This window comes from Onychostoma macrolepis, chromosome 09 (genome assembly GCF_012432095.1).
Source record: "Onychostoma macrolepis isolate SWU-2019 chromosome 09, ASM1243209v1, whole genome shotgun sequence".
NCBI classification, from domain to species: Eukaryota; Metazoa; Chordata; class Actinopteri; order Cypriniformes; family Cyprinidae; genus Onychostoma; species Onychostoma macrolepis.
In genome coordinates, this window is record NC_081163.1 from 22,280,114 (window position 1) to 22,302,503 (window position 22,390).

Here is a 22,390-nt window from a genome sequence, read left to right on the forward strand (position 1 = left end):
GAACAAAACCACACAAAGATCCTTAAATGAATTATTGGCAATATTAAGAAAGCAAGGACACCTGCTGCGAAGGATGCAAGGACACTCCTTGCTACACCACGAGCCGTAGGATCTGAGCCGAAATGTAGTGGGCAATACATTTATTATGGGTTAGAAAAGGGGATTTGTCGTTTACTAAGTCAGACAACGTCTTTCACACATGATCATCATTCAGTAAACCTCAGCATCAATATTGATGGTGTCCCACTCTTTAAAAGCAGCAAAGTCCAGTTCTGGCCAATATTGGCGAAGTTTCACAACTTTGAGCCATTTATGGTTGCTCTCTTTTGTGGGGACAACAAACCATATCCTCTTGAGGAATATCTTGATGACTTTTTGATGGAGTGTAAACATCTCACAGAGAATGGGCTGATTCATGAAGAGAAGACCTACACTGTTCATGTTAAAGCATTGATCTGCGACGCACCAGCAAGAGCTTATCTGAAGCGCATTAAAAATCATAATGCCTATCACAGTTGTGAGAGGTGCATCACCAAAGGTGCTTACATCACAAGAAGAGTGGTATTTAATGAACAGGGATGCACCTTGCGAACAGATGAAGCTTTCAGTGCAGTAGCTTACAAGAACCATCAAACTGGTGTCAGCCCATTCATTGCTGCAACACTGTCTTGTGTTAGCTCTTTTGTCTTAGACTATATGCATATGGTCAACTTGGGAGTGGTTCGACGGATGCTAATATTCTTGACTCGGGGCCCAACACTTTGCCGCTTATCTGTAAGGCAAAGGCAAGAAATATCACAAAAGCTAAACAGACTGCGAGGAAAGATGCCTAGTGAATTTGCTCGGCAGCCCCGGGGTTTAGAAGACCTGGACAGGTGGAAGGCCACAGAATTTTGGCAGTTTTTGTTGTATACAGGACCAGTTGTGCTAAAGAGCGTGTTATCTCCCGAAAGATACTACCATTTCCTGTCCTTGACAGTAGCTATGTCAATTATGTTGGAGTCAGATGAGAGCACTCGCAATTCATACCTTCAGTATGCCCATGAACTCATGTCGCACTTTGTCATGCGCTGTGCTGACCTGTACGGAAAGTATTTTTCAGTTTACAATGTACATGGACTGATTCACCTTCATGAGGACGTGCGTCACTTCAATTGCTCGCTGAATGATATTTCTGGTTTTCCTTTTGAAAACCATCTCCAACAAATCAAGAAACATGTACGGAGTGGGAAGAATCCCTAGCACAGGTGACCAGGCGATTGTCAGAGATTGAATATGCAAACGCCAAAACACAGCCTGAAGCACGACCTCGAATGTTTCTTTCTACAAAGGAAAAGGACAGTTGTTTTCTCCTGCGAGATGAAAAATTTGCTTTCATCAGAGAAAGAAGAGGAGATGGGATTGTGGTATGTGATGTCCTGCACCAGCGTTACACATCACCATTGTTTGAGAAGCCATGCAACTCCAAACTTCTCAATATAGTGTACACAAGAAATGGGCAAGGCAGGATGAAAAGACGACAACTGCTTGAAGCTGATCTGTTCCAAGGTGGCCTGCCTCCCTCATGAAAATGGTGGTTCTGTTCTCATACCTCTCCTCCATGGTATAGAACACAGAATTTGAAGGTTGGCAAGTTTTATCTTAATTAACCTCTATGTAAGGGATGGCCAAAGTAGGTCCTGGAGGGTTTTGCTCCAACCTTAATAAAAATTCACCTGCCTGTAGCTTTGTAACTCTTAGACCTTGATTAGCTTGTTCAGGTGTGTTTGATTAGGGTTGGAGCTTAGTCTGCAAGACTGTGGCTCTCCAGGACTGACGTTGGCCACCCCTGCTCTATGTAGATGTGTCCTACACTATTTTTTCATAATTAATGAGTTTAGAGCACTTAAAGGTTGACTCAGATTTCTGAAAACACAATGTTTGATATTGGATCAGACGTGCACAAAACATAGCCAATCAGCAGTAAGGAGTGTATACACTCACAATGATGCAGTGTGTGGGGTGAGGAGACAGTTCAGCTCAGTAAAGACAGAGATTAGAGAGATGAATATGCTCTGTGTCTTGTGTCATATTCGCTTGTTTGTTCATTTGTTCTGGGCTGTCAAGATAGAGATGTGATCCTTTTGGGTGTTTGTTTTGGTGATTTCAATATCAACAGCATTTCTCAGACCTGTAAGTACACAGTATAAGTGAGCATACTGATGATGAGTATTGACAATCCAATGTGTATTATTTATTTCTGGTGTCATTTGTGTTTGTTTGTTTATTTGTAGTAGTTTCATAAAAAATGTAGGGTGAAAACAAGCTAACTTAACTTTATGAATGTGTTTTACTTCCCAGATCATGTATGCCAGAGCTGTGTGGTTGGAGCATGGTAAAGAAGTGGAGGGAACTGCGCCAGACAACTGGATTGATGCTGAAAAAAAAATCATTAGATGGCCTAAAAAAGGGGAAAAGGCAGCTTTCCTCAATAGGCACTCCCCTCAGGATGACTGGATGACATTCACCTTGGTGAAGCGTAAAATGACCTCTGGTAAGTTTTTTTTTAAATAATCTAATTAGATTCTTTGCTATTTGTCAAAATAAAAATTGTAAGGCAGCCAAATGAGAAAAATCAAGTCAAACTTAGGGGTGCTCCAATGGGGAGCTGTATCGGTCGAGCACCCTTAGTTAAAGTGCTAGTAGTAAAGTCATTTTTATTGTAATTGTATTGTTTGTGATTTTAACCTTACAGTTAGCATTCGTGAATGCGATGATTATGACATGAAGAGTCATGTTGAGGAGGAAGAGGAGGAAGATGAGGAAGCAGTTCGGAGGAAAAAGACCAAACGCAACTTTGATGACTATGTTCTTGGTATGCTTCTATAATAATTATTGAATCTGTCTTGAGAAAGTCTATAAACTAAATTAATATGGGGGCCCTCAAGTTTCAGGTCACTTTTTAAACTGATAATTAATGCATGTTATAAAAGATATTAATTTGTACAATTACAGAATCTGATGATTTGGAGGAGGAAGAAGAGAACATGACAGGTAACAGTTTCCTAAGCTGCTGACATTGCAAACCTACGTAGCTCTTATAGAATTGCAAAGTTATAAGATTACAAAGTTAAAGCTCATTGTTTTTACAACTGATGCTTCCATTTAATTTATATACTGCATCTGTCTAGATGCCATTATCAAGGCGCCCTCCTTTCCCATTCCACCATCAAAGGTGACAAAGTCCATCCAGATGGAGTCTGCTGGATTTAACAAAAAGTTCACTGGTGCTAAGTATTCATCACTCGAATCTACCAATTTCTTTCATATTTTTTCTTGCATAATTATAACATGATGGTGGTTACGAAATCATTGTTAATAATGTACATTTGCTAATTTTCAGACTCTGGACACTCAAATTTAGCCAGGTCTCACCAGACAGGTGTTGGGTCCAGGGACAGGTCAACAGGCAGTTAGTAATCATCATATTGCTGGGTCCAGTCATCAGTCCAGCCACAGTGATGTGTCCCAGCACAGTGACGGTTCCCAGTACAGCGGCGGGTCCCATCACAGCAAACGGTACCGACACAGGAAGCAGTCCAGGCACAGCGACCAGTCCAGGTACAGCAACCAGATGCGACAAGGCAAGCAATTTGTTCAAAGGAGAGTATTCATTTAAACCCTTATGCAGTTCACAGAACCAAGAACGTAAATGTTCTAAAGTAGCGGCCGTGTTAACAAACCAGTCACCTCGAATACAAGTCATTTTTATCAACCACAAACTACGGTTGCACCGATACGATACTCTGTATTGGTATCGGCTCCGATATTGGCATTTTCTGCCAGATCAGGGGCCTCATTTATAAAGCATGCGTACGCTCAGATTTGATCTTAGAATGTGCGTACTCTTAAATCCACGCCAATGCTCATATTTGTTAAAACTCTTTGACGTGGAAAAATGCTTAGCATCAGGTCAGGGTCTGAGCAGATGTACGCACCTTTTCTTGTTTCAGTACTGCAGGTTTTTGGAAATATAAGCTGTTCTTGCAGCTCGCTGTTCTAAATTAAAGAATTTGGATGATGACTGGTGATCTTTTACGTGTTAATGACATTAATTAGGAATCGTTTACAAGCACAGAGCTGAAACCATTTATTTGCGCGTAAGTTCAAGATCATTTGTGATTCATAGATTTCACATCTGAAAGATACGCATACATGTGTTTTCTGTGCGTACTTTCATTTTATGAATCACCCGACGATATTTGAGAGATGATCGTAAGATCAATTTTAAGATGGTTTCTGCACAACATTTTATAAATGAAGCCCCAGGTAACAGTCACAGGGCTCAGACTGTGACTAACAGTCACAATTGGGACCAAAAATATTAATTTGAGTGAAGTTTTGCTGAGGTTGCCACTGGCAACTATATATATTTACATGTCATGATTTAAAAATGTGCATGTAATGCCTTTTTTCCTGATTGTTTTGCGATTACATCTTTTGTTATGTTCACGTATTAAACTGTACATCAAAGTTTTAGTGGGAAAAATAGTTTCAAACAGTGCTCATCTCTGCCGCACAGCAGTGCTGATGCACACCTGCTAAACGCAGCTCAGTTGTGCAGCATGAAAGTGATCAAAATGACAGACGTTCAAGTAAAAGTGCAGAAAAACAGTGTCTATTTCGTGCACTGAACTTTCGCGAACAAACTACAACGGTTTTGGGCTGTCAGCTGTGTGGATATTGGCAATATCGTTAACAATTCTCTTTTATAATCATTACTATTATGGTTTCTTTCTTATCAAGATCTTAGTCTATATGCTGTGTTAATGCGTGAACTTCATATTATTTAAGGAGCACTTGCTGTCTAGTAATCGCAAAAATCTTTGTGCTTTGTTACTTTTTAATAAACAAAGTATCAGCTTTAAAATTATGCCAAATTTATCACGAAATTCAAACAATAAATATGGTTTTGGAGCTCTTTAATGAGGCATGGGTGATCGCATTTACGCCTCAGTTAAAGCGGCAAGTGAACCCATTATATCTTTCTCTTTACTACTACAGTATAGTACATAATGAACATGAATTAACATCAAAAGGTTGGCTAATTTAGAAGAGATACTACAGTACAACTTACTGAAATGTGTCATGTAAAAGCTCATTCAGTGTTTCAAACTGCGGAAAACGTGTAAAGCTTGTAAACATTGCAGCGTAATAATACATTTACCTCAGAATAACTATTCGGTGTCCATAAGCTCTTCAGTCAGCTAGAAAAATAACTATAAAGAGGAGCATCTTGCTATATTTATGTGCTATTGCATGTTAATATTTTTACTTAACCTGTTGTCTGCATGATTCAACTCCTGCATTTTACTAAGGAAGATAAACAGACTGAATGTGTGAAAGACATATGACAACATTTATAGGTTGCATTGAGGAGGAGCACAAACTACACTCAGTGGCCAAGTGATTATAAGGATTATGATTATATATTTTCATTTGTTATTTTTCATTAAAATGAAGTTGTCCAAAATGATTGGAACACTAGTATTTCCAGCTGCTACAAAATGGTTTGAAGTCAGTTATTTCTGTTTTTTGGAAATATCAGTTTACATTTCCAAACATTCATTTTGCCATTAATTGTAATAATCCAGTGAGATTTTTGTGCTCCACACAGAGATCTGATCTGATCATCATTAGTCTGTCTGGAATGACATGAAGAAACAGAACAAACTGAGAATAAATCCAGAAGAACTGTGGCAACGTCTCCAGGATGCTTCAAGAAAGCTACCTGCAAAGCTACAGTACTGCTAAAAGTTTTAGGCACTTGTGTAAAAATGCTGTAAAATTAGGATGCTGTCAGAAATAATGTCATAAATAGATTTTCTTGATCAATTAACTTCTATTAACTAAATGAAATCAACATTTGTTGTGAGCATTTTTTGTATTTAAAGCAGCTTTTGCCCTCGGTGCACTTGAGCAGAGTTTCTCAGGAAGCTTTGCAGGTAGCTTTCTTGAAGCATCTTGGAGACGTTGCCACAGTTTTTCTAGACTGAGTCTCAGTTTGTTCTGTTTCTTCATGTCACTCCAGACAGACTGATGATGATCAGATCAGATCTCTGTGTAGAGAGCACTGGCTGCTGTCAGGCAAAAATCTCACTAGATTATTACTATTAATGGCAAAATGAATGTTTGGAAATGTAAACTGATGTTTCCTACTGACACACTACAGCAGAAGATAGAAATAACTGACTTAAAACCATTTTTAGCTGTTGAAAACAGTAGTGTTCTAATCATTTTGGCCACCACTATATATTTAGCAGATTGTGTATAACACACAAAAGAGTGAAGATCATATCAACACACAGAAGTATAGAAATTCTACATTGATTTAAAAAAACTATGCTGATATTGAATCAGTATCAGTACCGGCCAATACTCAGAATTCTCTGTATCGGATTATATCCGTTCTGAAAAAATGGTAACAATGCTTCAACCACGTTGTGTGTGAATTCAGTTAAATCAAGTTCTCAAGAATTTTTTCTGTATGACTTCTGTTTTTCCATGAACCTGCATTTTACTATAAATTAACTCAGTGTTTTGTTATTCAGACCCTGGGCATTTAAATGTAAACCGAGCCAGCCAGTTGAAGGGTGCTGGGTCCAGTCATCAGTCCAGCCACAGTGATGTGTCCCAGCACAGTGACGGTTCCCAGTACAGCGGCGGGTCCCATCACAGCAAACGGTACCGACACAGGAAGCAGTCCAGGCACAGTGACCAGTCCAGGGACAGCAACCAGATGCGACAAGGCAAGCAATTTGTTCAAAGGAGAGTATTCATTTAAACCCTTATGCAGTTCACAGAACCAAGAACGTAAATATTCTAAAGTAGCGGCCGTGTTATGAGATATTTTGAACAACTGGTTTGGTGTTTAACATTCTGAGCCTCATGGTTGAGCATAGAGTTGTTCCGATAGATTATAGTATCGTGTCAGAGATATCGCCTGTTGCTGATGCCTTTGACGATAGCAAAACAATTATTATTATTACTATTATCCGTCAAAAATACACTAGGCGCCTATCTTAAGTGAAGCAGCGCGGAGAGCCTGGGACACGCTCAGATCCGTCCTGTGGTGCGGCTGGTATAAACACAAGTATTGACTATAGTGGCTGCGATCAGCTCATGGCCTTGTCAGAGCCATAACGAAATCAAATGAAATTGATCAAACACCAATCTCAAGATACTCTGGAAGGTCTTTCTCAGAGCAGAGTAACAGGTCCTCTGCACATGAATCCAGTCATACAGGGCCTCGTAGGGAAACAGACTTAAGATTTCCAATGGATATGGCAAGTAAGTACTTAAGTCGGAACTGGCATCAAAAGCACAAATAATGAATTGAACAGGACATATAGCATTAGCAGATTTAACTTATACATCTGTTTAAGGATAACAATAGCATAATTTTCCTATTGGCTCTTTGCCAGCAGTATAAACTGACATGAAGAATTTAATGTGTTTTTTATTTTATTTCAGAGTTTCAGAGAAAAGTCTTGTCTAAATTGGTGGATATCCACATGGAGGTCAGAAGGCTGGGAAGAAGCGAGCCTCCCCTTTCATCTGCCCATATAGAGCAGCTGGAGACGATGGAGGACTTTGAGAGAGAGGAGGAACGCCTCAAGGACAAGCAAGCCTTTGATTCCCTGGTATGATTTGCAAGACACACTCTGGAAGTGATGTAATTTTATGCTCTGTTTTATTTATCAATATTCTTCTGTCGTATATCAGTGAAGCGTGTTATAGTCTAATGTTTTCTAACATGACAGGAATATTACCCCCTCTCTTTAAAGGTGTTGCAACTTGCAAGAATTGGAGGGAAAGATGTAAGGGATTGTGTCCACAAAATTCTTGACAGGTATTTTCAACAGTATCCCTACATATAGAACTTGCCAAACATGTGACATTTCTTGTCACAGTTTGCCAGTTGACAGAGGATGTGACATATCTATGCTTATACTATACTCTCATGTTGTCCCAAATCTGTATCAATTTATTTCTTGTGCTGAACAAAAATTATATATATTTTTTTTGTTTGTTTGTTTTTTTGAAGAATGTGGGTAACCAAACAGTTGCTGGTCCGCATTGACTTTGACAGCAGGAAAAAAATACTAAGGAAGTCACTAAGGACCAGCAACCGTTTGGTTACCCACATTCTTCAAAATAGCTTTCATGTTCAACAGAAGAGATAAACTCATTTAGGTTTAAAACAACTTGAGAGAGGGAAGATGATGAGAGGATTATCATTTTTGGGTGAACTATCCCTTTAATGTTAACAACAAAACATCTTGACTGAAGAACTTTAATACAGTTGCTTTAATAAGAAACAGATGTTTCACAGTGAAGTTTATATAATGCTTTATTTATATAGTATGTATTTAGTATTTATTTATAAAGTTTTTTTATCTTCGCCCACTTTGGCCTAAATTTCTGCCATTGTTTTTTATTTTACATTTTGTTACCTTGTAAGGCTTTGTTTTTAAAATACGGAAATTAGTTTGGCTGTACTGCTCGGATAACTTGCAAAATAGTAAAACCAACATGACAAAGAATCATGATAAAATCGTAATTGTGGTTTTCCTGAAAAATTGTGAAATTATATTTTTGCCATATCGCCCATCCCACGTGCAAGTTAATCTACTGAAATTAAAAAAATTTTGTTTTAGCAATCTTTAATCAAAATCTAAACATTTGCTGCTCTAGAATGTCATTTCTTCTATGATGATGTCAGTCTGATTGGGCAGAATATCCTTAACCACATCCCTCCAACTGTTAGTTTGCTATGAGTGAGATGGAGAGGAGGAGCACTACAATAAAACCCTCCTTGCTATTTAATATTCTGTTTCAGTTGGAAATATGTCACTATACTGAAATGAATTCAGCAGCAAATTCCAGTTCACACAGACTTTAATTACCTGAAATGCAAGAGGTTTGTTTAATCAATTTCAGAAAACCGCAGTGTCCAAAACCACATCTCTTTAGTCCACTCTTAGCACACTCACCCATGCTACAGCTGTAGATTACCACACACATGTCATTTTTAAATGGTGCATTTGTTTCTTCAGGCTCTTTACCAACCGGTTGATGGCAAAATTCAACATGAAGGGGAAGGGGAAGCAGCAGAAACTGCCTCTGGAGACGACTAAAACTTATGAAGCAATTAATGGTACTCAGCATTTTCTCCATTTAAGTTTAACACCAACTCAGTCATATTCACTACCTCAGTTTTTTTCTAAATGTAGCAAAATCACACTGTAGAAGGGAAAACGGTTTAGTCAATTGATAGAATTTTATTTAATGAAAGTTTGTTTTCTTGCTTGTTGAATGAGAATATTGGAATCAGTTGATCAAGCAGAAAGCTATATAATGCATTATGATGTTAATCAGCCATGGCCACTTGATATTAATGTTATTAGTTTTGTGTTCTACTCCACCTTCATTGAGTCAGAGTCTACTAATTGAGCAGAGATGAGCAGTGTTTCCTCTAAGCTGCACTGGAGAAATTATATACCGTGCACAGGACAGACACAAAAATGATTTGTAAAGCCATTTGATAAAATTTTAGTAAATGTGAAATAACTGCAATGCTTGGACAAAGCTCTCGTCGGCCTCACGTCAGCGGTAGTTTGCCCGATTCGACATGTTGAATCTGTGTCAGGACCATCGGTGAGAAAGAGGACTCTGATTGGATGCTCAGTTTAGCGAATGAGTCAGTGCCCGAGAATTAAAGCAAAAGTGATGAAAATGGGCAAGTAAATGAAGGCGGCACAGACAGAGGACTGTTCTAATGTTACGTGAATGCTGCATTCCAATATGGAAATATTTTCATAACAACATGAGATGAAAATCGTGCAGTGTGTCCTGTGCTTTAGTAATCCTGAAGACCTTGATTAGCTTGTTCAGGTGTGTTTGATTAGGGTTGGAGCTAAACTCTGCAGGACAGCGGCCCTCCAGGGCCAATGTTGCCTATCCCTGTGCGACATGTTTGAAGTTTTAAAAACACAATGAACTAATTTCTTTGTTTTTATACCTTATGGGTCTTCAGTTTGACACTTTTCTTACTTGCATTCTGTTCTATTTTAATAAATTAAAAGCACTCGGATAGACAAAAGAGAGGGTACAAACACAAATCAACAGCTATATAGTTAAACAAGCTTCTCCCTTATTTTATTACTGGGATTATTTCTGAATCATTAATGGGTATGTTGTTCAAATAAAAACCAAGGACCCAAAAGCAATTGCAGTAAGCAGATTCAAAAAGGTAAAAAACAAAACCAAAGCAGTCCAGCAGGTCACTGGCCAATGGACTGGAAAGGGAAACAGTGAGAGAGCGAAATCAAAAGCAAATAGCACGTAAGCGAGCTACATCATCAGTTCACAAACATGTCAAACAAACGTGTTTGTAGAGGGTTAGGGTTATTTTTGTTGTACAGTACATGGTGAATTAAGTGATAATGCATTGTTATAGGTCAAAATAAACATTTATATGTATATATATATATATATATATATATATATTAAATGTACCTATTTGTCTATTTGAAGTGATTAATTTATTTACAATTTTGTTTGTGTTATTTAATTGACAATAAATACTCTTTTCCTTTTAATTTACAATTTTATTTTTAGTGTTCATCCTCCATAGTGATTGGACATCTTTACCTACCACATTGGATTTTTTCCGGCTTGATGGTCGTTAATGTTAATTTCAAACCCTGTTATACATTTACCAGAGGATCTTCAGGGAAAACAAATTATTCATTTATGTACTTTGTACATTTACATTTTTAATTTCTCTGAGAAGTAACAAAACATTTGTATGCAAAAAATGCATATATTAATGGTTTTGCCCACTGCAAACCTGTTAATAAGTTGGCTGTACATGCCTTTGTTTTCCACATTGTTGAGAGAAATTGGATGTTGTGCCAGCCTCCTCGGTTATTGCTGTTTTTTTGCAGTATTTGCATTCTGCGTAGTGCTTTCTTTTTATTTGATTTCTTGACAGGAGGAATTATAAAAAGTATAAACAAATATTAATGTTTTCACATATAAATACTAAAAGAACATGCATACTGCAATGTAATGTACAGTTGCAATGTAACGTACACTGGTTTTCTTTACATATTTGTAATTTTAGTTTTTGTTCAACTCTTGCAGCTGCAGTCATGAAATGGGACAGAGACACCACAGAGGCTACAATAAAGTTTCATGCAGCTGAACATCTCAAGCATGCACCGGGGAGGAAGGGAGGTGGAGGGCATACAGGGGTGGGAAATAACTAAGGGCTTTTTGCAAGATATTTGTGTTTATTTCCAGTTTAGGGTATTTTTGTTGTTGTTGTTTAACTATTAGAATTTTGTTTTATCAAATTTTCTGTTAATATTTTGCTGAAAAACTCATTAAAGATGGTTAAAAAGTAATCTCTTCTCATTTCAAACTATTTTTTTATTTCTGTCCTTTTTAATAAATCACGTATTTCCAATTGCAAATAAGGCTACTAAAATGTCTTTGCACACCCATATGTCTTGGACAGGTACAACTAAGGGGATAGGTATTAATTTATTATTTACAATTTAAAGCAGTACTTCTGCACACTGCCTTCACTATAACTAGAATTAACGTATAAAACAGCCGTCGCAAAAACTTTAATTCTGGCTCCTCAGTGGACGTCTTCTGAACGTTCACTATTTATGTCATTTGGACGTTAATGCTGAACTCTAAAAAGACGTCTAAAAAAGACGTCGCAAAAACTTTAATTCTGGCTCCTCAGTGGACGTCTTCTGAACGTTCACTATTTATGTCATTTGGACGTTAATGCTGAACTCTAAAAAGACGTCTAAAAAAGACGTCGCAAAAACTTTCATTCTGGCTCCTCAGTGGACGTCTTCTGAACGTTCACTATTTATGTCATTTGGACGTTAATGCTGAACTCTAAAAAGACATCTAAAAAAGACGTCGCAAAAACTTTCATTCTGGCTACTCAGTGGACGTCTTCTGAACGTACGGCAAAGACGTCAAATTGACGTCCTTTGGACGTGTCTTTGCTCAGTGGGAAGGGAATAATATGCAAAGTTTGGGGAATAAAAGGGTAATAACCTGTAAAATTACAAATTATTTCTACTGTAAGTATTTTGAAACTAAGAGGTACCTATTCTAATATTATGTGGTATGTAGGCTATTCAAAAATCTTATATTTGCAAGCGATTTAGCAAAACCATAAACTGTGTAGGCCTACTTTTTAAACACGCTGGGTGTTTCAATCCAAATGCTCGGTTGAGACTGTTGGGTTAGGAAGCTGACTTGATTTGACCTAATTTGGGTTGATATCAGTAATAAGTAAACCAACGGTCCTGGGTTAGGAACAGTGTTGCCAAGTCTGCGGTTTTCCCGGGGAATTTTTACCGGGGAACCCCCCTCGAAACATGATTGGGCTAGGTTTGAATAGCAACTGGGCGGGTTTTGTTGTGAAAACTTGGCAAACCTGGTTAGGAATGTGGAGGTTCAAACACGAATGGTTCTGTGTGCGACAAAATCCGTGTCTGCAGTGCTTAAAGACATCTCCTTGGAGTACTCCTGCATCATGCTCTTTGTATTAGCACATCACGTAACATAACCCACATTAACATTCTATCAAATTGAAGGTCAATCAACAGAATTTGTATAATTTTGGTAATATATACAGTATATACAGTGCTGTGAAAAAGTGTTGGCCCCCTTCCTGATTTTAAATTTATTTGCATGTTTTTCACACTTTAATGTTTCAGATCATCAAACAAATGTAAATATTAATCAAAGATAACACAGGTAAGCACAACATGCAGTTTTTAAATGAAGTTTTTTATTATGAAGGGAAAACAAAATCCAAACCCACATGTTCCTGTGTGGAAAAGTGTTTGCCCCCTAAACCTAATAAGTGGCTGGGCCACCCTTAGCAGCAACAACTGCAATCAAGCGTTTGCGATAACTTGCAATGAGTCTGTTACAGCGCTGTGGAGGAATTTTGGCCCACTCATCTTTGCAGAATTGTTGTAATTCAGCCATATTGGAGGGATTTCGAGCATGAACCGCCTTTTTAAGGTCATGCCACAGCATCTCAATAGGATTCAGGTCAGGACTTTGACTAGGCCACTCCAAAGTCTTCATTTTGTTTTTCTTCAGCCATTCAGAGGTGGACTTGCTGGTGTGTTTTGGATCAATGTCCTGCTGCAGAACTCAGGTTCGCTTCAGCTTGAGGTCACGAACAGATGGCCGGACATTCTCCTTCAGGATTTTCTGATAGAGTGCAGAATTCATGGTTCCATCAATTATGGCAAGTCATCCAGGTTCTGAAGCTGCAAAGCAGCCTCAGACCATCACACTACCACCACCATGTTTGACTGTTGGTATGATGTTCTTTTTATGAAATGCTGTGTTGGTTTTACGCCAGATGTAACAGGACACACACCTTCCAAAAAGTTCAACTTTTGTCGCATCAGTCCACAGAATATTTGCCCAAAAGTCTTGGGGATAATCAAGATATTTTTTGGCAAAGTGAGACGAGCCTTTGTGTTCTTTTTGGTCAGCAATGGCTTTTGCCTTGGAACTCTCCCATGGATGTTGTTTTTGCCCAGTCTCATGATTGAATCATGAACACTGACCTTAATTGAGGCAAGTGAGGCCTGCAGTTCTTTAGATGTTGTTCTGGGTTCTTTTGTGACCTCCTGGATGAGTCGTCTTTGTGCTCTTGGAGTAATTTTGGTAGGCCGGCCACTCCTGGGAAGGTTCACCACTGTTCCAAGTTTTCTCCATTTGTGGATAATGGCTCTGACCATGGTTTGCTGGAATCCCAAAGCCTTAGAAATGGCTTTATAACCCTTTCCAGACTGATACATGTAAACTATTTTGTTTCTCATCTGTTTATGAATTTCTTAAGATCGCGGACTGATGTGTTGCTCTTTAAACATGCTTCACTTTGTCAGACAGGTTCTATTTAAGTGATTTCTTGATTCAACGGGTCTGGCAGTAATCAGGCCTGGGTTTGGCTAATGAAATTTAACTCAGCTTTCTAAAATAATGTGGTTAATCACAGTTCTTTCATGATTTAATAGGAGGGGGAAATTAATTTTTCACGTAGGGCCAGGTAGGTTTGGACAGCTTTTTTCCCTTAATAAATGAAATCATCATTTAAAAACTGCATTTTGTATTTACTTGCATTATCTTTGTGTAATATTAAAATGAGTTTGATGATCTGAATATTTTAAGTGTGACAAATATGCCACAAAATTAAAAATCAGGAAGGAGGCCAACACTTTTTCACACCACTGTATATACAGTGGGTACGGAAAGTATTCAGACCCCCTTAAATTTTTCACTCTTTGTTATATTGCAGCCATTTGCTAAAATCATTTGTTTTTTTTGTTTTGTTTGTTTTTCCTCATTAATGTACACACAGCACCCCATATTGACAGAAAAACACAGAATTGTTGACATTTTTGCAGATTTATTACAAAAGAAAAACTGAAATATCACATGGTCCTAAGTATTCAGACCCTTTGCTCAGTATTTAGTAGAAGCACCCTTTTGATCTAATACAGCCATGAGTCTTTTTGGGAAAGATGCAACAAGTTTTTCATACCTGGATTTGGGGATCCTCTGCCATTCCTCCTTGCAGATCCTCTCCAGTTCTGTCAGGTTGGATGGTAAACGTTGGTGGACAGCCATTTTTAGGTCTCTCCAGAGATGCTCAATTGGGTTTAAGTCAGGGCTCTGGCTGGGCCATTCAAGAACAGTCACAGAGTTGTTGTGAAGCCACTCCTTCGTTATTTTAGCTGTTTGCTTAGGGTCATTGTCTTGTTGGAAGGTAAACCTTCGGCCCAGTCTGAGGTCCTGACCACTCTGGAGAAGGTTTTCGTCCAAGACATCCCTGTACTTGGCCGCAATCATCTTTCCCTCGATTGCAACCAGTCGTCCTGTCCCTGCAGCTGAAAAACACCCCCACAGCATGATGCTGCCACCACCATGCTTCACTGTTGGGACTGTATTGGACAGGTGATGAGCAGTGCCTGGTTTTCTCCACACATACCGCTTGGAATTAAGGCCAAAAAGTTCTATCTTGGTCTCATCAGACCAGAGAATCTTATTCAGGTGTTTTTTAGCAAACTCCATGCGGGCTTTGATGTGTCTTGCACTAAGGAGAGGCTTCCGTAGAGCCACTCTTCCATAAAGCCCCGACTGGTGGAGGGCTGCAGTGACAGGTGACTTTCTACAACTTTCTTCCAACCCCGACTGCATCTCTGGAGCTCAGCCACAGTGATTTTTGGGTTCTTCCGTATGTTTAGAGCGCAAGCGCGCAGCAGCGCTCGTCCACTTGCGTAAGCCCACTCCTGACAGCAAAATGGATATATTTGCATGACTTTCTAACATTTACAGATGAAAAATATACGTTACTCGTGACATGTCAGTTATGCACTGAGGAAAACAAAATGTCTCAAATGCATTAAACAGCATAAATATATTCGCTGTTTGTCATGGTGGATCGATTTGATCCATGATCGACATTAAGGGCTGCTTAAGAATAAGCGTGCACAAATTAGTTAGATTGTGTGAACTTACATTGTCGTTTATAACTGCTTTAGCCCCGATTGATTTGTTAGGTTATTTCAAGTCAGGTTTTAGACTCACCATCCCACCAGTGGGATGCTTGGCACTCTTTTTTTTGTTGTCTTTTTTACCTATCATATATTTTAGTAATCATCATAAATTATATATCGTTTGAAAGCTTAAAACCTCAAAATTCATCCTGTGAAATATTTTGCCGGTCTCCTCCCCCTTAGTGAGCGGTGTCAAGTGTCCTATTACACGATGTATTACGGTCTTTTAGAATCAAAACTTTTTATAATCTTGACAAAATACATATTGTCGGAAAGGTCTGACACGGGATTGTGTATTTTCTTTACAGTAAATTTAAACTTCTATAACTTTTTGATACTTTCATATTTTAAAATAATTCCACTTTTGAAGTAATCTGCTGATTGTCTTCTTTAAAAAGAGTCCAACCTTATGTCTGTATTCCAAAGCATTCATGAATTATAAGAGTTTAAGTTTGGATAGTGCACTTTCATGTATATGTTCAAAAATGGGGATGACAGTTAAGGGGTTAAACCTTGCTTTTCCTCAGGTCTCCGTAGTGTTGTTGTGATTCGTCATATTCACGTGCAGCGGTGATGAGAGAACGCGCTCGAGAAACAGTTTCGAGAGGAGAGATCAAACTACATATAAAATATGGTCACAGATTATTGGTCACTTTCTAAACAATAAAAGTGTAGCGCATCCACTAGTAATTATACATAAATAAATCGTTTTTTACCTATGTAAATATGTTAGAAACGAACACACACTTTTTAAACCGATGCATCGCATCTTTAACTTTTTTTGCAGATGCATCGAGCGAATCGGGTAATCTTCCCATCCCTAATATATGTGTGTGTATATATATATATATATATATTTATTTATTTTTATTTTTTATTTTTTTACCTTTTGAGCGGTACGGTCCCACATATGGGATTTTTATTTCCGTGCCCTGGCAGTACGTTCCCACATATGGGATTTAGAACGTTCGGTGACATCGCCTAACTGCCAAATTCAAACTTTGGTTTGGAGCTTTGACTGACGCTGAGCCAGAGAGAGACGTGCACTGTGATTGTCATATTATCACAACTATGCAGTGTTCTTAAATGCATAATGCATATTTTAGGTTTCAGACATTTAAATACACATAAGTACTAGTAAAACAATACATTTAGAGCTTGTAAAATACACACAGATGTCTATGGAAGCAACAATAATAATCCATTCAAATTTAATTTGCCGATGTGTTTTATTCATATCAGATACACATAAGTAACTATAAAGTTCACTTTATTCTTCACCCAGTTCACCAGCCACTTGCATGTATTTCGGGAGAAATTGATGAATTCACATGCTGTAAATCAGACTGACAGTACTCTCTGAACTGCAGCGCAAACAAACATGGCAGCGCCCATCACACGTTACAGATCATGATCAAGATCATTTATACAGGTGTTTAAATGACAAAACAAACTCATTTACGCATATTTGTGAATATCAGATTGTCCATGACATGGTAAGCAAGTTTGTGAATATATTAAATAAAAAAGGAAAAATGAAATAAAAGCGATCCATCTGTCATACAGTGTTATTGTGGCCGCAGCTTGTCACGTGACAATCATGACGCGTTGCCATGGAAACAGTAAGTGTAAACGTTCTAAAATAACCGTCGTCTTAAAAAAACTCACTCTGGGGGGACCTCTAGAATATTTTAAACTCACCACTGAAAGGGTTAAGAAAAGGATTACAATAAAATGCTGAATTAACATTATACCACAAATTCTTTTGAGCTTATGTTCTATTAAATTAAGAATATTCCTGCAAAAGACAATTTAATATATACATACTGAAAGTCAATTAACTTTCGCTTTCGCATCTTCGCTTCCGGCTTCGCTACTGTTCGGACACTCTTGCTTACTGCTCTGTGCTTTGCTCCCTGTTTATGTACTTTTCTCAGATTTTTCTAAGACTTTAACTTCAGCAGATCATCACAGTGCTCAAACAACACAGTTTTGGCACAAACACCAAACTAAAGACTTTTTGGGACTGGAATACTCTTTGCCTCCTCTTTGACTCTTTGAGGCATTAATGAATGTGGGTGAGGAATCCCCAAATGTGATTGAACATAGATCTTATCAGCCAGCAGCTAACATCGCTACTAACAGGCACTCAAGGTCGAGCAGACAGCAGCATTCAGCTCAGAGCGCAGCCGAGCCCAGGACTCTGATAGTGGGTGACTCTATTATCAGAAACATCAGTAGCAGGACTACAACTACATGCTGCTTTCCTCAAGCAACTCTCTCTGATGTGCACAAGGAACTTCGGAACATTCTGATGAAGCACAAGACTGCAAATCGAATCATCATTCATGTGGGGAAGAACGATATTCGGAAAGAACAGTCAGAACTCCTTAAGAAGTATTTCAGTGAACCCTTTGAAACACTTCAAAGACTTGAAGTTCAGTTGTTCATCAGTGGACCACTCCCAGCAAGGGGAACTAACATATGTTCACGGCTGCTTGGGCTGAATACATGGCTACAAAGAACCTGCAGTATAAAAGGAGTCAACTTCATTAACAAATTCAATCTTTTCTGGGGCCATAGACAACTGTTTAAACTGGATGGCCTCCACCCAAACAAAGTTGGTGCAAGAGTGCTAAAGGACAATATCTATTTCTCCCGCCGTCATCCTTCAGTAGCGTGTGCCAATCCACTCGGCCTGAATGGCACACACACACCTGGACAGAATATGAGTGACCACAGGACTACATATCAGCTTCTGAGTCATCATGTGGTTGACACATCCCACAAGGACATTGATAACGCCACGCAGCCAAAACAAATTCTGCTCATAGAAACTATGAGATACTATGCCCACAGAGCTCATCACAAACAGATTGTGACGTATTACATCAGCTCCAAGATTCAGCACCCAAGGACGACTTTCTGGAAAACAGCCAGGGAAGCCAGGACAACATATCACAGCCACCGGAAACACCAGAGCCAGAACCCCGCTCACCAGACACACTATCCCTCTCTCCAGCATCTCCACTTCTAAGCTTCTCACAGAAAATGGAGGAACTGGTGTATGCTGAGACCAAACTCTCCCACTCTTTCGCTGCAAGCCCCCAGATATCAACTAAAAAACGGCGGGCTCCACAACCACCAATGACTCTCCCTCCTCCTCCTGTGAGAGCTCTTTGACCGCTGCCACAATGCCAGGGCCCAAACCCTCCTCTATCAGCTGTAGGTGAACCAAAAACAACTGATATCTACTCTCAGTGATGTGTGTCGGGTCCCCGCTATGTTAGCAGCAACTTACACAAATGTTTAACCCTCTGGGGTCAACAAACGCGGATACACGTTTTGAGGCAGATTTTCCTGATAAGGCCGAAATGAGCTTGAATTACTCTGCCATTTTTGATCATATAGATAAGAGCAATACACCATTCGAATCTGTAAGGGGTCTACTTTTATTTGTATACACTCATAATAACAACTAAACTTTGTGCTTTTGAAGAATAAACAGGGTGCGTTCTCAGTCTTCACTGTCTCCGCAAACTGCTTTTTGAAACACGTCACTAAAATGAACTGTAACTCAACAAATATTTCACAGAGACATGAGAAATATATCTATAGAAAGCTTGTCATGTCTACTCTTAACCTTTTCAGTGGTGAGTTTAAAATATTCCAGCGGTCCCCCCAGAGTGAGATTTTTTAGGCAACCGTTATTTTAGAACCTTTCCCCTAAATGTTTCCATGGTGACGCATCATGCTTGTCACATGACACACCGCTGCCACAATAACACTGTATGACAGATGGATCGCTTTTATTTCCTTTTTCCTTTTTTATTCAAAATATTCATACACTTGCTTACCATATTATCAACTATCTGATATTCCGATTCACAAATATGTGCAAATGAGTGTGTTCTATCGTTTAAAAACAGTTCTAAATGATCTTGATCGTGATCGGCATCTCAGCTTCAGACAAAGCGCGAAAACGCAGTTTGAATTTGGCAGTTATGCGATATCACCGAACGTTCTAAATCCCATATGTGGGACCGTACTCCCAGTGGCACAGAAATGAAAATCCCATATGTGGGACCGTACCGCTCAAAAGGTTAAATGAAGTAAGTCTTACCAGTCAAATATTCTGTGATAAAGTAATCTGTATGAAACCAAGGACATGCCCAGTTTTTCCGCCTGGTCTCATTATCTCTAATCGCTGCTCGCGCTATTGATATTACAAATCTCCACGTGAGACACACACCACCGTAAACAAAGCAGCAACGCGTTCATCTCAGATACTTTTCAGTTTTGGAAGAACATGCTGTGAGGAATAAGCCTTGTATTTACCTCAGAAACACGCTGAGAGGAAAAAGGCTTGTATTTACCCCTAGAAGACGCGCTTCGTTTATCTCACAAACAGAACGTGAGCGCAGCTGGAGCCGGCGGAGGAGGAGATCTTTTATACCGAGTAAGTAATGTTTCTTATTGGCATTCAATAATGTGTTGTTGTGACAAAGTTGAACACATTTACTAGTTGAACTTTTCCCAAACTATAAGTCCGGAATGAAATGTGTGAAATCGAGTGCAACATTTTGAAATATGATAGGCAACCTTTCATTGCATTTAAATGTTGCACGACTTGAGGATAGTTATATGTTCTATAATCAATGATATAAAAGTAATGTGGGGGGGGGTGAATGAATTCCTCACATTCTTTCTTGTAGCAATTCCCTCTCAGTCACACACCTGACTCAATGGCTCATTATGGAGTTCATTATGCGGGCCACAGTCACAGCATTATCCAAGATAGTTCACGCCCTCTCGCATAGACCCTTTCTACTCAAAAAGTGACTTAGAAAATTTAAATCAATATATTGTTTTCTCTGAATGAGTGAGTTAGATTATTTTCAGATCATTTTGAAGCAAAAATTCTAGGCTACAATATCCAGTTCTCAAAAGCCTTGTGAACAAATGATCTGTATGTGTTTTATGGCCTTATTTCAGTTACTTTAAAATTGTAGTTTTTTTCTAATCACGCATAAACGTTGTTTTCTCAAAAACACAATCACGTACGTACATACTGCTCACATATTATTGTAGCCCAGTTTGTGCTGAATACAGTGTTTTTAGACTTTAGCCATTAAAATGTTTATAAGCAAATGAAAAAAGCACAAATGTAAGGGCATGTCAAAACTTCTCCGGGGCCCCAAAACACCCTCAGACCCCAGAGGGTTAATGATATTGAAATTCTGCAGCAAAGTGATCATTTTCTAGTCTTGTGTAAACTCCATATAGCTAAAACTGTAAATTCTACTCCTTGCTACAAGTATGGTAGAACCATCACTTCTACCACAAAAGACTGCTTTGTAAATAATCTTCCTGATTTATCTCAATTCCTCAGCATATACAACAGCACAGAAAAACTTGATGATGTAACAGAAACTATGGACTCTCTCTCTCTTTTCTAGCACTTTAGATACGGTTGCTCCTTTACGCTTAAGGAAGATTAAGGAAAAGACTCCAACACCGTGGTATAATGAGCACACTCTTGCCCTAAAGAGAGCAGCCTGGAAAATGGAGCGCAGCTGGAGGAAAACTAAACTAGAGGTAGTTCGTATTGCATGGCGAGAAATTACCCTATCCTACAGAAAAGCATTAAAAACTACTAGATCTGATTACTTGTCGTCTCTTTTAGAAGAAAACAAACATAACCCCAGGTATTTATTCAATACAGTGGCTAAATTAACAAAAAATAAAGTACCAGCAGGTGTTGACATTTCCCAACAGCACAGCAGTAATGACTTTATGAACTATTTTACTTCCAAGATCGATACTATCAGAGATAAAATTGTAACCATACAGCCGTCAGCTACAGTATCGCATCAGATAGATCTATAGATCCCCTGAGGAACAATTCCACTCATTTTCTACTATAGGAGAGGAAGAATTGTATAAACTTGTTAAATCATCTAAACCAACAACATGTATGTTAGACCCTATTCCATCTAAACCGTGTGTGACAAGCTAACTGGCTAACGAATGATAACACGCTGCACTCACGGTTTTAAAAGCAAATGATCAAATTAGTTAGATTAGTTTGAAAGATAACACCAGAAATATGGTGAGAATTAAGTTATATATTATCACTTTAAACAACAGGGAGTGAAAGTAAGGTAGAGATTCAAGAAAAAGCAAAGCTACACGGAGCTACAATCGCAAACCTCTCAGCAGCACAACAGACAGGAACAGACTGAAGCCTCTCTGTTCAACTCTCTGTTCTCTCCATCGGACTTCAAACACATTACAAAGAGAACTAATTGACCCTCGGTACCAGGCACCAACGGCCTGGCTGACCAGTGGACTACCTCCATGATTACAATACACATAACACACACACACACACACACACATACATAGAGACATTTTCTTTATTTAGACTATAATTAATCAAATACAAATGTATCTGGTATATGCATGTGTTGTTTGTTTGTTTCCTTATTATATGAGCCTAGTTACCACTCGTTATTTGTATTAGTTAAGCACTAAATGTTCATATTCAGGTGTATGAATGTATCTCTGGTTTAATATCTTCTAGATGTTTCTTTTTTGGTATCAAAATGATCTGCTCTTTATTCCTCAAACAATGATGTACACTATGTGATCGTGAAATGCATCATACTATGTTTATTGTACTGTGGGCAAAATTACACCGATTTTTCAGACCAGTCATAAAACAT

At 38.6% G+C, this 22,390-nt stretch overlaps 1 protein-coding gene across 4 annotated transcripts; it reads left to right on the forward strand.

Annotated features, from left to right (window-relative positions):
* Nucleotides 1-1,513: 1,513 nt before the first annotated feature.
* Nucleotides 1,514-7,012, forward strand: LOC131547221 (uncharacterized). Of its 4 annotated transcripts, XM_058787619.1 has the most exons (7): nucleotides 1,514-1,625; nucleotides 2,341-2,533; nucleotides 2,735-2,854; nucleotides 2,995-3,033; nucleotides 3,171-3,273; nucleotides 3,383-3,600; nucleotides 6,591-7,012. In XM_058787619.1, exons 2-7 carry the CDS (start codon nucleotides 2,344-2,346, stop codon nucleotides 6,821-6,823), a joined length of 903 nt encoding a protein of 300 aa, XP_058643602.1. In that variant the 5' UTR covers nucleotides 1,514-1,625; nucleotides 2,341-2,343; the 3' UTR covers nucleotides 6,824-7,012. The 4 variants fall into 4 exon arrangements, with proteins under 4 accessions (XP_058643602.1, XP_058643601.1, XP_058643603.1 ...); XM_058787618.1 differs by lacking the exon at nucleotides 1,514-1,625 and having other exon boundaries at nucleotides 1,967-2,533; XM_058787620.1 differs by lacking the exon at nucleotides 1,514-1,625 and having other exon boundaries at nucleotides 1,967-2,533; nucleotides 3,171-3,266; nucleotides 3,383-3,451.
* Nucleotides 7,013-22,390: the final 15,378 nt, after the last annotated feature.

Excerpts from the sequence above, each read along its gene's own strand:
- LOC131547221 (XM_058787618.1), top strand. The coding sequence starts at position 2,323 with ATGTGTTTTACTTCCCAGATCATGTATGCCAGAGCTGTGTGGTTGGAG. Across the intron at positions 3,274-3,382 it reads AAAAAGTTCACTGGTGCTAA|ACTCTGGACACTCAAATTTA; the intron begins GTATTCATCACT and ends GCTAATTTTCAG. Across the intron at positions 3,601-6,590 it reads AGGCACAGCGACCAGTCCAG|ACCCTGGGCATTTAAATGTA; the intron begins GTACAGCAACCA and ends TTTGTTATTCAG.